At 41.3% G+C, this 17,779-nt stretch overlaps 1 protein-coding gene across 1 annotated transcript in view; it reads right to left on the bottom strand.

Moving 5' to 3' along the window:
- The window catches only part of LOC143037971 (uncharacterized), a 53,065-nt gene that overhangs the window by 8,043 nt on the left and 27,243 nt on the right, over window positions 1-17,779 (bottom strand). Inside the window, exons 5-7 of the mRNA XM_076206726.1 lie at window positions 11,687-12,484; window positions 4,738-4,920; window positions 4,397-4,492 (exon numbers count right to left, since the gene is read on the bottom strand). Coding sequence (XP_076062841.1) covers window positions 4,397-4,492; window positions 4,738-4,920; window positions 11,687-12,484 — 1,077 coding nt within the window. The remainder of the gene's footprint in view (window positions 1-4,396; window positions 4,493-4,737; window positions 4,921-11,686; window positions 12,485-17,779) is intronic.

Genomic DNA, 17,779 nt, shown 5'->3' with positions numbered 1-17,779 from the left:
TGCGCCTTATGTGTGGCTTCAGTGCAAAAAAATGCCTCGGACAGTGATGTACAATTTTGACACGTTTTGTAGCTAGCCTGCCGACGGCAACAGTGCATAGTCCTAGCAAAAGTTACAACCAAGTTATAACCAAGATGCATGTATCTTGACAAGAAAATTGCGAAAACTTCGACAGTTTTCGAGTCCATGCCACCGCATTCATTCACGCTATCATGGCTATGACATGATAGCGTCCACAACACAGACAGCCATTTTGCATTGGTCTAGTCTCGCTCCACTCAGACTGTAGTCATTTGGGTATTCTTTTAGTTTCGACCATGGGCGCAATATAGCAATAAAAAAATTAATTATCAATTTTGTAAATTAAAATGTATCAACATAATATGTAATTCTGTGGGCAGAAATGAAAATAAAAAATGCCTTGCTACAAGCAAATATGCTAATGAACGAAGTCGGTAGCATAGCATCGGGACGCCATCTTGTCTCGGTACTTCCGACAGTACCTCGCCAGGTATATTTTCTTGAAGGAATGTTTTGGAGAGGAGATACATGCATTCCTTCAAGCTGCAAGAACTTTGTATACCCCGCAAGGTGAGAGAGTGGTTGAAAAGCCCGCCAACGTCTCTCACGACGACAACAACGAGGATGATCCGGATGATATTTAATTTGCAGGTAATGATTTATTAAACACAGGTTAGGTTAGGTTATACGAATTTATCCTTTCATTTCTTCGACGTCGGCATCTATCATAACAAACATGGCGTACCATTCGTCCAACACAACTTCGTTACTTACGAAATCTGTTTAAGCACCTTTTTTGTTTTTTTATTTCCGCTCACAAAATTGCATATTACATTGATATATTATAATTTAAAACATTAATAATTAATTTTCTATTACTATATTGCGCCCATGGTCGAAACTAAAAATTTACCTTCATTTGTAATCCTGTGTTTTTAAGTGAATAGAGAATTCCGGGAATAAAACTGCTAATGTTGGTTTAATTCCCCACAATTCCCGTAACGTGTTTATGTTGTTTTTTAGGGGTATTGGCAGGGCAGATCGTCCATGGAGGTGGTCTGATTTCACTGACCAAAATAAAAATAAAACGTATCATTTATTTTTGTAATTTTGCTAAATCCCAACCAATTTTTCTCATTCAACAACGAAAATGTTCAGTTCTGAAAGCACTCACATATGCATGATTATCCGATGACGAGACCAGGTGCGCCTTATGTAAGGACGGGGAATAGCAAATTACGGGTGCGCCTTATGGTACGAAGCGCCTTATGGTCCGAAAAATATGGTACTTATAAAATATTATACTCCAAAAGATACGTTTTTACCGTGTAGAAAAAATTCTACGCTAAAGTTTCAGCTTCCTTTTAGCGATAATAATAAAAAAAAAAAAAATTATATCTTACTGAATATGTTAGGGCATGGGGGCTTTATATACATTCAAGAATAAAAAAAACTAGAACCACCATTTTGTCAAAGTTTGACAAGTATATCTTGCTATGAAAGTCTGCACACGCCCGAGAAAAATGTATGGCAACACTCCCATTCTACACGGCAGTGTAGAAAACGCGGCAACCCTGGCCGCCACCACTGTCCCGCATGCATACCTTCCGATATTTACAGTGTACATAATAAAAAATACAGTACAGTACACTGTATATGCAGTACATTTACATGCCTGTATTACAGTTATTATTACAGAATTTTTGGTATTATAGCATTATTATTACAGTATTGTTATTATTACAGTGTTAGAGTATTATTCTTATGTGTTTCTATGCCATATCATACATTACCTATACGTATACTGCTATGAAAATCTGCGGTTGTTAGGGCGATATTTTCAATGACCGGACGTTTGGCATGACCGGACCACCCTTCCCCCCAATTAGTCGGGGCTTCCGAGGTTCGACTGAACAGGTACTCCTCGTTTAACGACGACAATTGGGACCAGCGCGCCGTTGTTAACCGAATTGGTCGTTAAGCGAAAGTGTATACATATACGTACATGTACTGTATGTACAATGTCCAGCAATACATGTATCTTTATTTTCGTGTATTTTCCCTCTTTTATACAGTACATTAAAGCTTTATTTACTGTTTATTTACGGTGGTTAGGTTCCTAAAATTACCGTATATGACCAAATCCGCGTATGCTGACATTCCATATTGAATACTGGGGTATTTTTTCAGTTTCGACCATGGGCGCAATATAGCAATAGAAAATTAATTATTAATTTTGTAAATTAAAATGTATCAACGTAATATGCAATTTTGTGGGCGGAAATGAAAGTAAAAAATACCTTGCTACAAGAAAATATGCTAATGAACGAAGTCGGTAGCATTGGCTCGGGACGCCATCTTGTCATCTGCCAACGTCTCTCACGACGACAACGAGCCGGATGACATTTAATTTGCAGGTAATGATTTATTAAACACAGGTTAGGTTAGTTTAGTTTAGGTTAGACGAATTAATTTATCATCCTTTCATTTCTTCAACATCGGCAACCATCATAACAAACATGGTGTACCATTCGTCTGACATGACTTCGTTACTTACGAAATCTGTTTTAGCATTTTTTTTTCATTTCCGCTCACAAAATTGCATATTACGTTGATACATTATAATTTACAAAATTAATCATTAATTTTCTATTGTTATATTGCGCCCATGGTCGAAACTAAAAATTTACCACTACCGGTATACACTGTACCCCAGGTAGTTTTTGCAGCTTGCAGGATGGTAATGTAGACCTAAGCTTCAGAACACTTTACCTCACAGCTAATATCCACCGTACAAGTTCATTTATAACATCATACAAATTTGCCTCAGCCAACTTAATTATCGTACACGACGTCGTAACTTCAGGAGATTTACGTTAAACGACGTCATAAAGCCCGTCGTTACTCCGAGTTGTCGTTAACCGAGTAGGTCATTAAACGAGGAGTACCTGTATATATAAATGATATAGACCATGGACTAAAATCTACTGTTTCCAAATTTGCTGATGATACAAAACTGTGCGGAGTGGCAAATGATCACTCAAACCAATTAGATATTCAAGAAGATTTAGATCAATTACAGCAATGGTCTGAAAAGTGGCTAATGAAATTTAACACAAGTAAATGCAAGGTAATGCACTTAGGTAAAAATAACAGTAAGTACGATTACAAGTTATTTGGAAATCCATTAACAAAAGTGGATAGTGAAAAAGATCTCGGCGTAATTATCAGTAACGACCTCAAATCATCCAAGCAGTGTATTTCAGCCTCTGAGAAAGCAAATAAGATTCTAGGACTGATTGCCCGATCTTTTGATTTCAAAAGTCCATCACTCATTAACAAGCTATATAAATCGTTAGTTCGTCCACATTTGGAATATGCTGTTTCCGCATGGTCACCGAATCTCATTAAAGACATTGACAGACTGGAAAAAGTACAACGGCGAGCCACAAAACTGATTCCAAATATCAAAAATAAATCATACGAAAATCGACTAAAACATATGAATCTGTTTTCCCTAAAAAGCGTAGACTCAGAGGTGACTTGATACAGGTCTTTAACCTCTTCAGTACGGGCCAAAATCTTGCGGGCAGCATTAGGTGCCAGACGTACAATGTGTCGTAATAATACTCGCATCATAAAATATAGTCACCGCTTATATCGATCGTTCTCTCTTTCACCCGTGAATTTTGATAACCATAGAAAATGTGATGAAGACAGTTTAGAGAGTATGTCATTACGCAGGGGCAACTACAATAAATATAATCAAGACGCCGATATGGCAGCCTCGCGTATCCACTTGCTCCTCATGCCGCCTACGTATGTGACACCATATGGAAGGGGTTAAGATTTAAAAGGGAATTGAAAACATCAAAAGTGACAAAATTTTCACATTGAATGAGAATCAGACAAGAAACAATGGTCTCAAACTGTCCGGAAATAGATTCAATTTGGAAGTAGGTAGAAACAACTTTGCCAACCGTGTAGTTAATGAATGGAATAAACTTCCTGCACAGGTAGTGCAATGTAGTTCAGTTCGAAGCTTTAAGAATCATTTAGATAAACACCTAAGCAAGATGCTGTAATGATTATAATTTATTTTATATTATTTGTTTTTGTTTTGTTATCATTTGTCTGTCTGATTTTCATTTATTATTAGTTATATATCAATTTATTATTATTTACTATCTACCTGTTTGTTTATTATTTAACTATACCTATGCATTTATTTATGTATTTTATTTGTTATTTACATTATTATAGTTTTTATTTATTGTTTTACTATTATTATGATTTTTTTTCGCATCCAACCTAGATATGAACCAAAAGGTCTCATGTCGGCATGCTCCGCCTTTGTAATCCTTTGTAATCTTACCTTTTTATGTCGTGCAAGCATAGCTTTCGTGGTGAAGGCAGCTTCACACTTCTCACATCTATATGGTCGCTCTCCTCTTTGAGTTGCCTCACTCACCTGATAATGTGAAAACAATCAATCAATGTCTTGTTTCTGTGACAATAAAAAAAGTCAAAACCTCATGGTGAGTGACGGTGGGAGAAATAAAAGTTGTTTGTGAGGTAGAAAGTGATATGAAAATGTGGAAAATACTCTTTATGAACCTGTCACATGATTTCTGTGAGCATGCAGTTGGCTTAGTGAACAGTCTATCACATGAAATATCTAGTACAAGTACACATCTCTCCTAGCACTATACATACCCTCATCCTTTCTGTTCTATGCAAGGTTTCCCTACACTGCAGCTTACTGGGCATCTTCTCAGCTTCATTTGTACGAAGACCCCGTTTTCTCAACTCCACCTTGGAATGGATTACAACCATTGAATTGTCAGATGTGACTTCACTGGACTTTGCTAATGTGCTCTCATCCTCTAGACCACAATGCTGTTGTAAAAGATCATCTATTACAGATGTGTAATAATGACCATTAATCTAGATACAAAGAACAAAATATTGCACAACAATACTAAAATGTAGGTATATTTACATTAACCCTAAATAAAACGGTTTGGCTAAATAATATATATATATATATATTTTTTTTTTCATTCAAACAAGAACTCATAGCCTGTCACCCCTAATTCTATATTCAACTAGACCCCCTCCCCCCAAGACCTCAACCCAACTAAAAAATCTCTGCCAAGACAAATAATAACACTGGGTAACAATTTTTTTTTTTTTTTTAAATCGTCCAGGGTTTTCCAGCGGAATTAGACTAATTGTGATGCTCTGAGTCCGAAAATGCCCTTGGTTTTTCTCAATCAGGTCAGGATTGTTCGCTACAGACATTTAAGAAAAAACGATTTTTCGTCCAAAAACCCAATTTCTGCGGATCATAAAAATTCGGTTTTTCCGTTTTCCTGGGGAAATAAAAGTCAACGTATCCAAATTCATTCATTTTTTATATACTCGATTACATTTGATAAGCTTAATACATGTACATGAGCATTACGTGACACAAAAGTTCGGAGTTCACGGCGTAAATCGCCGTTTCCTCGAATTCCGTGTGTGAGCAGCTGCTGGGTTGTCTCTCTTCAGCGACCAGCAGTAGTCCGCAAGCATGACTGCGTCCCACCTCCCCTGGTACCTCTCCTCCATTTGATGCATGTCCTGATGGAACCTTTCTCCCTGTTCGTCGCTGACCGCACCAAGGTTTTCAGGAAACTTCTCCATGTGTGAGAACAGGAAATGCATCTTTATACTCATCAAACACCCGAGGTTTTGGAAGTTCTTTATCATGCTGTTGATGAGTGTGGCGTGGTTTGCTGCCTTCTTGTTCCCCAGGAAGTTGTTCACCACCTGCACAAACGACCTCCAGGCGGCGCACTCTAGCGTGTTCATGGAGTTTTCGAACTCTGTGTCCTTGATGAGCTGCCGTATCTGTGGGCCATCGAAAATGCCGGCCTTCAGCTTCTCAATGGTCACTCCAGGGAAGGCTCGCCACAGGTAGTTGAAGCACCTCCCATCCTTGTCCAGAGCGCGCGTGAACTGTTTCATTAACCCAAGCTTGATGTGAAGCGGTGGGAACAAAATCTTTTCCCAGTCAACAAGAGGTTCGTTTATGATGTTGCTCGCCCCAGGTACTAACTGCTCTCGCGCCGGCCACTCTTTCTTCACATAGTGCTGGGCTCTGTCTCGACTGTCCCACTTACATATAAAGCATGGGTACTTTGTGTACCCGGACTGCTGACCAAGTAGAAAGTTCACCATCTTAAGGTCGACGCAGATGAGCCATTGGTGCTGCTCATATTGGATTTTGTCGAGCACGTACTTGACTGCTTCATATTTCTCTTTGAGAGTTGTGGAGTGTGCAAGAGGAATTGAGGCGAACTCGTTCCCGTTGTGGATGAGCACACTCTTCAAAGAGCGCTTGCTACTGTCTATGAAGAGTCGCCAATCTCTCGGATCATATTGAGGAGCGCCGAGTTTAACAAGAAGACCGGCGACATCTCGGCAGTACACAAGGTCATCCTCCTGGCAGAAGTAGCCCATGTAGTCCTGATGCCTTCTACGAAAGAACGTGATACGCGCGTCCTCGCCGAGTAGATTTTTCTCTTTGAGTCTGGAGGCCAACAGCTCGGCGGAAGTCTTCGACAAGCTGAGATCCCGAACCAGATCATTAAGCTCACATTGTGAAAAGGGCTGCGGACCATCTTGTGTTTCATACTCTTCTTCTGTATCTCCTCCCTCATATGCAGTGGTGGCCTCGTTGTCGCTGTCAGGAAGCTCTCTGCACGCTGGTACAGGAAGTTCTTCGCAGTGAGCAACTGGACGGCGGGCAGATGGAAGGTCGGGGTACTGGAGGCTGCTCCGATTCTTCCGGTTGATGCCAGTAGTATTGATGGCGCAGAAGTAACAATCCGATTCATGGTCAGACGGCTCCCTCCAAACCACGCACGTCATGCACACCGTGTGCGGTGCCCAGGACTTATCTTGGTCACCCAGCTTGACTTGAAAGTAAGCCTGGTATGCGCGCTTCACAAAGCTTGTGATGCTCTTCCTGTGCATTGACAGCGTGTATTCTCCGCAAATGTAGCAGAAAATGTCAGGATTATTCCTGCATGACCGTCGCGCCGAAGCCATATCAATACCCTGAAAAGAAAGAAATAAGTCAATTAGTCAATTTCAAACAGAAACACACCAGAAGCAACCATTTATATATGAATAATTCGCTATATTCTTCAAGAAAAATAGGATTGAACTCAAAACCCTTCAAATTATCATATGTATAGCTCGTCAGGTAGGCCTATGGCTGTATCTCAAAAAGTTGACCTGATTGAGCAAAACCAATGTGATATTCGGACTCAGAACACCAAAATTAGTCTAAATCAGCTGAGAAACCCCTGACGATTTTTTGGCTGTTACCCAGTGTAATCATACTTGCATAATTGTATTCAGGTCACCATCCCACACTGAAACAGTACCAACATAGAATAGGCCTGGCCACAGACTCAAATTGCCCTTAGACACAATCACCACACAGAAGACATAAAGCACCAAATCCTATACTGCCCCATTTCCAAAAAGATGTATCTTTATCTGGGGGTTAAATCCCATAAGGCTGGTACTCAGTCTCTGGACCAGGCCCAAGATTTCTCTATCAGCTTTGGCCATTTTTCCTGCACTTTTTCAAGGATGAAAATTTGAAAACTAGCAACTGGGATCAGTGGGATGTTTGTGAAAATTATGATAATAAATCCCTTACATGCATATCCCTATTTGCTTTATAGGGAACAGCATTCAACTCTAAGAAGTTAATATATGCTTTCTGCCAAAGTTTCTAATCTACTGTCCAAGGACTTTTTTTTGTTCTTTGTTCTTTGTTCCCCCTGTGGTGAGGGAAAAGAATACTGCCACCTAGTCTTCCCACTTGAATCATAAGAGGCGACAAAAATGGGACAGGGATTAGGACAAGGAATCCTTCTCCCTGTAGCCCCAAAGGGGACATTCCTGAAAAAATTAAAGGCATAAGAGGGTCTACAAGTTTTCCAACCAGTATCCTAAGGTTTGGGTCTTTTAATGTGTGTGGATGTGATACAGATGAGAGTAAAAGGGAAAAGATGGGCAGTATGTTTGTGAGAAGAAAGATGGATGTGTAGGTACTGAGTGAAACTAAGTTGAGAGGGAGGGGAGAATGTGAGTTTGGGAGTGTAGTTGGGAGGTTCTCAGGAGTGAAGAGAGAACGAGGGAGAGAAGGGGTGGCTATACTAGTAAGTGAAAAGATAGGTAAACATGTGGTGGAGTGGAAGGAGGTTTCTACAAAGTTAATGTGGATGAAGGTGAAACTGGGAAGGGAGATGTGGGTTTTTGTAAGTGCATATGGGCCTGGTAGTGAGAAGAGTGTAGAAGAAAAGGAGGCTTTTTGGATGGATTCAAATGAGTGCATAGAGGGATTAGGGAGAAACATCAATGTAGTGGTATTGGGAAACCTTAATGCTTGGATAGGAAATGAACCAATAGACAGGGTGGTTGGGAAGTGTGGAGTTCCAGGAAAGAACCATAGTGGAGAGATGATGGTGGAGATGTGTCTAGAGAGTTGAAGATAGCAAATACAGTGTTTAGAAAGAAAGTCAAGCATAAGTACACATGGAAGAGGGTGGTGGATGGAAGTGTGGTAGACAGAGCATTAATGAACTATGTAGTGGTAAATAGGAGTATAGTAGGAAGAGTTAAGGATTACATGTTCTCAGGGGAGAGAGTGGGCAAATATCAGATCATCTTCTGGTGGAAGGTAAGTTGAGAGTGGAGGATAGATGGAGAAAGAGAAAAAGGACAAAAGGTTGGGAGGTGCTTAGAGTGAACTGCTTAAATGAGAAAGAATAGAAGGAGTATAAGAGAAAGCTGAGAGAGGAGTGGGATGGAGTGAAGGATAGAGTAGAACTAGAAGTGGAGGAATGGTGTGCAAAGATGGTGTGTGGAACAAGGAGGACAGGAAGGGTAGTGAGTGGTGGGATGAGGAAGCAAAGAAGGATGTAGAAGAGCAGAAGCGAGCTTTCACAGATTGGTTACAAAATAGGACATGGAAATCATATGAGAGGTACAAAGAAAAGAGAAGTAAAACATAAGATAAAGGAGGCAAAGAGGAGAGCAGATGTAAAATGCGGTAAGAGTATGACAGAAAACTTTTGAAAGTAATAAAAAGATGTTTTGGAAAGAAATTAAGAGAGGAAGAGGAGGCGAATCAAGTAGAGAAGAAAAGGTAAAAGATGCAGATGGAGAGATGATAATGGAAGAGAAGGCAGTAAGAGGAAGATGGGCAGAGTATTTTAGGGAGTTGCTAAATGTGAAGGAGGATAGTGAGGGAAAGGTAGTTGTTGTGGGAAGCACTAAGAAAATGAGAGTGATGAGTGAGGAGAATAGAGGAGAAATATGGAAAGATGAAGTGAAGGCAGTTGTTAAGATCATGAGAGCAGGTAAAGCACCTGGGTTGGATGGATGTAATGCAGAATGTCTGAAAAAAGAAGGTACAGTGATGGTGGACTGGTTGGTGAGGTTATTTAATGTATGTTTAAGGGAGGGTAGAGTGCTGGAGGACTGGAGGAGTGCCTCTATAGCTCCACTTTACAAGGGAAAAGGGGTCAAGTGTGAGTGTAGTAGTTTCAGAGGGATCACCTTGTCAAGTGTAGTTGGGAAGGCTTATGGGAGGGTTTTGATTAAGAGGATTAGGAGAGGAACAGAGGGAGTAATTGGTAAGGAACAGTGTGGGTTTAGGACAGGTAGGGGTTGTGTAGATCAGATTTTTGTGGTACAACAGATATATGAGAAAGCTATAGAAAAAGGTAAGGATGTTTTTTGAGCTTTTATGGATTTGAAAAAGGCTTATGGCAGGGTAGACAGAAAGGCACTGTGGGAGGTATTGCAGATATACGGGATAGGAGGAAAGCTTTTAGATGTCAAGAGTTTTTACAAGAGTAGTAGAGTATGTGTTAGGATTGAAATGGAGAGAGTAAGTGATTTGAGGTAAAGGTGGAACTTCATAAGGGATGTGTTATGTTGCCCTGGCTGTTCAATTTGTACATGGATGGGGTGGTGCAAGAGGTAATGCAAGAGTAGTGGGTCAGGGATTGGAGATGGTTAAAGAAAATAGAGAAAAGTGGGAGATAAGCCAGATGTTCTTTGTGGACAACACTGTGCTTGTAGCAGGATCAGAGGAGGGATTGAGGAAGTTAGTGGCAGAGTTTGGGAGGGTGTGCAAAAGAAGAAAGTTGAAGATAAATGTGGGTAAAAGTAAGGTGATGAGATGTACAAGGGGAGAAAGTGGCAGCAGACTGGAAGTGAGTATTAAGGGAGAGATAGGAGGAAGTGGATAGTTTTTGGTACTTGGGTGTGAATGTGGCGAGAAAGAGAGGAGTGGAGGTAGAATGTAGACTGAGAGAAGTAAGTTTATGCCTTGGTGGATTAAAAAGTGTAATGAGAAATAGACATTTGGGAATGGATGCTAAGAGGAGATTGTATGGAGTGATTGTGCTGACAGCACTGTATGGGGGCAGAAACATGGAACATAAGAGAGGAAGAGAGGAGGAGTTTGAATGTGTTTGAGATGAAGTGTCTGAGAAGTATGATAAGGGTTACTAGGCTGGATAGAGTGAGAAATGAGGAGGTGAGGAGAACGGGGGTGGTAAGGAAGTTGGGAGATAGGGTTGATGAAAGAGTATTGGGATGGTTTCGACACATGGAAAGAATGAGTGAAGAAAGACTGGTAAAAGAGGTGTGGAAGGCAGAGGTGGAAGGAGTGAACATGAGGGGTTGACCTAGGATGAGATGGATGGATGAGGTAAAAGGGGCTTTGGGAAAAAGGGGAATGTCTGTTGAGGAAGGATGGGAGAAGACAGAAGACAGGGGTGAATTAAGAATAGTTGTATATGGATGATGCTGTGATGCATGAGGTGTAATGGGTGGGGGATAGGGGGTGAGGGAGTATTTGTGAGAAATAATTTGATGCAGCCTGAAGGGATTTCTCCCTGTCTTCTCCTTTTCTGCATGAGGGGATGGAGAGGAGGGGTTGCCAATTTAATGAAGCAGCCTTGCTGTGGATGTGCTGTGTCTTGTGACACTACTTCTGACCCAAGGCAGTGGGCAAGATGCCTTGGGTCAGGAGGATCCAGGAGGTGCCAAGATGAAAGGAAGGGAAGAGGGTGGAGGGGAGTGGAGTATGATAGGGATGGAATGGGTGGGAGTGGTTTTTATGCCTTTGTTTTTTGGCTACCTCCCTTAAGAGGGGAAAAAAAAACTTTGGTATATGTATGTAATAAATTTTCTTTAACTTCTTCAATACGAGTCAAATTCTTAAGGACAGCATCAGCTGCCTGATGTACTCACATTATAAAATATAAAGTTACAGCTGTATTACTCATTCTCTTTCACTCTGAATATCAGCAACCACAGAAAATATGATTAGGCCAGTTCACAGAATATGGGGTTACTCAGCTACAACTACAAAATAAATATAATCAAGATACCAGCACCAGCATCCTCATATACCCACTCTCGCCTCATGACGCCTACATAGGCATCATCAAATGGAAGGGGTTAAGGTGAACAGACACATCACAATGCTAATGTTCTTCAAAATATCAAGTGATGCAATACTTAAGAAAAAGGAACATTTCTAGACTCAAAAACAACACAATACCATAAATGCTATATTTACCTCGTCAGGAAACTTTAGATATTCAGCACCAGGAACATCTGCACAATCCTGTCGGCAATCCATCTTCAACTCAATGCCTTGTTGCATCTTGGAGTGAGGAGAAAGTGGAGGTGTGGTGGTAGTTATGGTTGAAGAAAGGTTCTCAATCCCATGAAGAGAATGAGTACTAAGTAAATGATGTTGATGTTGATGATGACTTTGTTGTGAAAGATGTTGCTGCTGTGAATGATGTTGCTGTTGTTGTGATTTGTGTTGATGGTGATGTTGATGTTGGGAATGATGTTGCTGCAAATGATGCTGCTGTGACTGTTGTTGTTGTTGTTGTTGTTGTTGTTGTTGTTGTTGTTGTTGTTGTTGTTGTTGTTGTTGTTGTTGTTGTTGTTGTTGTTGTTGTTGTTGTTGTTGTTGTTGTGACTGATGTTGCTGTTGCTGTGAATGCTGCTGCTGGTGTTGTGCATGCTGCTCTTGCTGTTGATGTGAATGTTGCTGATGATGTGAATGATGCTGCTGCTGTTGTGAATGATGATGCTGATGTGGCTGTGAGTGATATGGCTGATGTTGGTGCTGCTGAAGTTGATGGTGAAGTCCTGGATGAATATTTGAGATGGAACCTACAGCATGTTGTCCTGAATGGTTATGCTGCTGTTGGTGAGTGTTTGTGTTAAGGGTGGTGACATGGGATGTGTTTGGGTTGGCTGTTCCTGTGGGAAGTGCAGGTATTGTTGTGGCCAAAGTGGGCGCTGGGGACAAGTCTAAAGCTGTAGAATGAAGAACTGAAGGTGAACCAACTCTCTGGACCTGAAAAGGAAATTATGGAAAGAGAGATATAGGTCTGTTGACATTAACAATCTATTTATTAATTTGCCACCGAGTGTTTCCACTTGAGTCTTAAAAGTCAATAAAAACAGGATGGGTATAAGGGATAGGACTAGGAATCCTACTCTCTAGCCCCACAGGGGACATTCCTAAAAAAAAAAAAAAAAAAAAAAAAAAAAAAAAAAACCTAAGGTTTGGGTCTTGTAATGTGTGTGGGTGTGGTACAGATGAGAGTTAAAGGGAAGAGATAAGCAGTATGTTTATGAGAAGAAAGATGGAGGTCTTGGCATTGAGTAAAACTAAGTTGAAAGGGAGGGGCGAGTTTGAGTTTGGGAGTGTAGTTGGGAGGGTGTCAGGAGTGAAGAGAGGATGAGGGAGAGAAGGGGATTCTATACTAGTAAGAGAAGAGATAGGTAAGCATGTGGTGGAGTGGAAGGAGGTTTTTTCAAGGTCAATGTGGATGAAGGTGAAACTGGGAAGGGAGATGTGGGCTTCTGCAAGTGCATATGGGCCTGGTAGTGAGAAAAGTGTAGAGGAAAGGGAGGTTTTTTGGATAGATTATTAGAAATTACGTAAAAGGTGATGTCATATTGAACTCATTTATTGAACTCTGGAGGTTTAATTTCATTAAAGTAATAAATTGTGTGTATTTAAATTATTGGATAAAATCTGAATAATTAATCATTTTAATGATCAATTGCTACTGATAACACAACGTAACATTTTTTTTCCAAAAATTTTGTTTATTGTATTTTTTTTAGAGTTTATTAATCCATTTTTCCTGCTGATTTCAAATATGCAATTATTTTTTCTGTATCATCGACCGTTATAGAAATACTGTACATATAATTAGCTTCAAATTGATATACATCAATCGTTGATCACTAAAATTAGATTGATAAAGTGTCAGTGAAGTGATTGAAAAAGAGTGAAACGTGATATTTTTTTGGTCTAACAACATTAAGACGAAAAAAAAAAACTGAACCATCAAGTATCACCAAAATGGCCGCCATCGACGTCACACCAAAACAAACACAAAAGGATGCTTGCGCCACATGTGGCGGAGATGATGAAATTAATTACACCATGAGATGCAATAATTGTGGAAGCTGGATTCACTATCTATGCACTAGCCTTCCATTGTATCAAATCATGTGGTTTATAAAAACAAATAGGGTATTTTCGTGTGAGAGATGCTATATCTCTAAATACGAAGGGGACGAAGCGACAACAATGGAGGAGAAACAAGCCAGGGAAGCTGTAAATAGACAATCAAAAACCCCAAGATCCCCAAAAACTAAATCCATTAGTCACCACACCCCACAAATGGCACAGGAAGCTGTGGAATGGCAGTCACAGAGAACAGAGAAGGACACAAAGACTGTAAGTTCGCCTACATCAGAAAATGAACTTGCACAGGCAGACAAACTCCTTCCTGTCCCTGAGGCTAGCACACCTAGTACACAATCAGAAGAAAATACCACAATTAACACCTTAACACAAAAGCTCAACCAAAATGGAGCAATCCCAAAACAGATTAGCCATAACAATATTGGAGCAAAGCCCAAAGTTCCAGGACATGGTCAGATCGAAACAAATACAAACACAATCACTACACAGACTACAGACTACAAGAGGGAGAACAGGGACTCTCCTGGTACATCGACAAAAGACCCAAACTCAGGAAACAAGCAAGTAACCTTGATATGTCGTTACTATAAACGTGGAGTTTGTAACTATGGAATAACAGGCAAAGACTGTTCCCACGGACACCCAAAACCATGCCCCAAACTCTTGACCCATGGGATAAAGGACCAAAAGGGATGCAAACTGGGCAAAAACTGTACCCTATTCCACCCAACTATGTGCAGAAACTCCCTAAGAAACAAAAAATGCTTGACCAGAGAATGTAAATACCTGCATATTAGGGGCACAAGCCGGAAACCGGACAACACAGACAACATCAAAGAGAGGAACTCACATACCAACACCAACACACACAGGGGAACAGAATCTCAGATGCAAACACATCTCAAACCCTATGGACCAGACCCGACACCCTTAAGCTATATTCGAGGGCCTGAAATGACACAAAGTGCCCAAGTGGATTTTTTAGGCTTGGTAAACGGCCTGAACACAGCCCTAGATCTGCTAAACAAGACCATACAAGCACAGGGAACACTCTGGACCAACTACAGGGAAGAGAAGAAGCCAACAGGGTACATACCACTGTCCCCCCCACAGACAGCAGTACTAGCCAACCAACAATTTCCCTGGCTCACAGCGGCACAAACAATTGCACACTAGAAAACATCATCATGGGTAACATACAAGGCCTCTACCCTAAAACTAATCAAAGTAAAGTTCCCTTCATCAAAGAACTAATGGTGCTAGAGGACCCCCTATTTGTTGCCCTGACTGAAACGCATCTGAAGAAAGAAGTGAATGATGCAGAAATAGAAATGGGGCAATATACCCCATACAGAGTAGATAGAGAAGGGAGAACACATGGAGGTGTTATTATATATATAAGGAATACCCACACCTCAGACACAAAGATTCTCCTAACACACACAGACAGTCAAATTGAGCTCTTAGCTCTACATATAAACACACTGAACCTCATTATCATTAATTGCTATCGCCCACCCCAATGTGACACTGAAAAATTCAGAAACGGGATAGATAAAATAGACCTATTACTAGATAGTCTACAAACACCAATGCCTGACATCATACTGTGTGGGGATTTTAATCTACCATTTATACAATGGCCAGAAGGTACCATAGCAGGAGGAACAACAGAGGACCAAACCCAAGCCAAACTCCTGCTGGACCTAGCCGACAGGGCATTCCTCACACAGATGATAACCAAGCCAACAAGGATAAATAATATCCTTGACCTCTTCTTCACCAATAACCAGGACATTCTCAGCAACTACCATGTAGAAGAAACAACGCTCAGTGATCACAACCTCATCACGTTGAACACCACTTACATGAAGACAGGGCAAGTACAAAGTAAACCAACCCCATCAGAGTATACTCATCTTGGACACTTCAACTTCCACAGCGACTCCATAAAGTGGGAGGAGGTAAATGCTAGCCTTGGCAAAGTAAACTGGAACCAGATCATGGAAGGGGGCAGTCCTGATGACGCATTCCAGGCCCTAATAAAAACCTTACTAGAAATCTGCAATAATCACATCCCACTAAAACTAAACAGAAGGCCAAAACAAAACATCATACCGAGAGACAGAAGGATCCTGATGAGGAAAAGAAAGTCCTTAACTAAACAATTGAATAAAAGTAAAAGAGAGGAAAAAGAGTGCAGAATCAGAACCAAAATAGCTGAAGTTGAAAAACAAATAAGATTATCTCATGAAGAACAAAGAAGAAACGAGGAAAATCGGGCGATAACGAACATCAAACAAAACCCGAAATACTTCTACAGCTATTGTAAGAGGTACACAAAAACAAAAACCCAGATTGGCCCCCTAAAAACGGACAAGGGAAAACTAACAAAAGATCCAGATGAAACATGTGAAGTGTTGAGGCAACAATACAACAATGTATTCAGTACACCAAGAGCGTCCAAAGTTGTCAACAACCCAGCGACATTCTTTGAAACAAAAAACCCCCAGTCACCACAGCTCACCGACATACTGTTCACAAAGAATGACATAAAGAACAGCATAAAAGAGCTCAAATCAAACTCGGCCGCTGGACCAGACGGAGTACCAGCCATCATGCTCCTAAAATGCAAAGAAACCCTTGCCCAACCCATAAGTTTGATATGGAGATCCTCTCTAGACAAAGGAGTGGTCCCAGCACTCCTCAAAAAAGCCACCATAAGCCCCATCTACAAAGGAGGGGACAGGAGCCTCCCACAAAACTACAGACCGGTGGCACTTACATCCCATATCACTAAAGTGTTTGAGAAATGTGTGCGGGATAAAGTCACCAAATATATGGAAGACAACAACTTCCTAAACGAAACCCAACATGGATTCAGAAAAGGACGCTCCTGTCTATCAAAGTTACTGGATCATTACGACTGGCTCCTACACAACCTGGCGGAAGGAAAAAATGTAGATGTGGTGTTCCTAGACTTCGCCAAGGCATTTGATAAGGTAGATCACGGTATTCTCCTCCACAAAATCAGATCCTTAGGAATTGGAGGCAAACTGGGAATCTGGTTATCCAGTTTCCTCACCGAGAGAACACAGACAGTGGCAGTGGATGGCCACAAATCTATAGAAGCCACAGTAAGTAGCGGAGTGCCTCAAGGTTCAGTTCTAGGTCCACTCCTGTTCCTCATCCACCTATGTGACATCGACGAATACATAGGCTCCTCAGTTCTCACCTCTTTCGCTGATGATACAAACATCAGCCACACAGTGACCAGTCAAGAGGATGTATTCCACCTACAGGAGGACCTCAACAAGGTGTACACCTGGGCTGCAGAAAACAATATGCAGTTCAATGAAGGAAAATTTGAAATGCTGAGGTGTGGCCCATACCAAGACATCAAGCAGGAAACTGATCTGCACACCGAGGGGGACTTAGTCATCCCCCCAAAGATGCATGTAAAATGCCTGGGAGTCCACCTCAGCGAGGATGCCAGCTTTCATCATCATATTGATGTAACAATAAAGAAAGCCAAGGGAATGGCAAGCTGGGTACTCCGTACCTTCTCATCAAGGGAACCACAGGTTATGCTAACCCTATGGAAGGCCCTGGTCCAACCCACACTAGACTACTGCAGTCAATTGTGGTCGCCCCATAAAAAAGGGGAAATCCAGAGACTAGAAGCAGTTCAAAGAAGCTTCACCCGTCAGATACAGGGGATGAGGGAACTGAATTACTGGGACCGCCTCAAGGAACTCAATCTATTCTCCCAACAAAGAAGGAGAGACCGGTACAGAGCAATCTACCTGTGGAAGATCCTAGAAAAACATACACCAGACCCCACAAACTCCTCTACACTGCACTCACTACACAACAAACGAACAGGGCGAAAGTGCAAAAGAAGAACCCTTCCAACCAAAGCCCCAGAGAGAATCAAGACTTTACTTGCTGCCAGCCTGGGGCACGAAGGGCCGAGGATCTTTAATGCTCTCCCTAAACAAATAAGAGACATAACAGGCTGCACGGTGGACACATTCAAGGCTGGACTGGACAGATACTTATCGTCCTTACCTGATAAACCACCGGTACCAGGCTATACAGTGAACTGTCGGGCAGCCTCAAATTCCATCCCGGATCAAGTAGACC

The sequence above is a fragment of the Oratosquilla oratoria genome, chromosome 2, assembly GCF_046742065.1.
Source record: "Oratosquilla oratoria isolate Oo_2021 chromosome 2, ASM4674206v1, whole genome shotgun sequence".
NCBI classification, from domain to species: Eukaryota; Metazoa; Arthropoda; class Malacostraca; order Stomatopoda; family Squillidae; genus Oratosquilla; species Oratosquilla oratoria.
The sequence above is the reverse complement of the archived record's forward strand: the minus strand, read 5'-3'. Positions and strand labels throughout refer to the sequence as shown.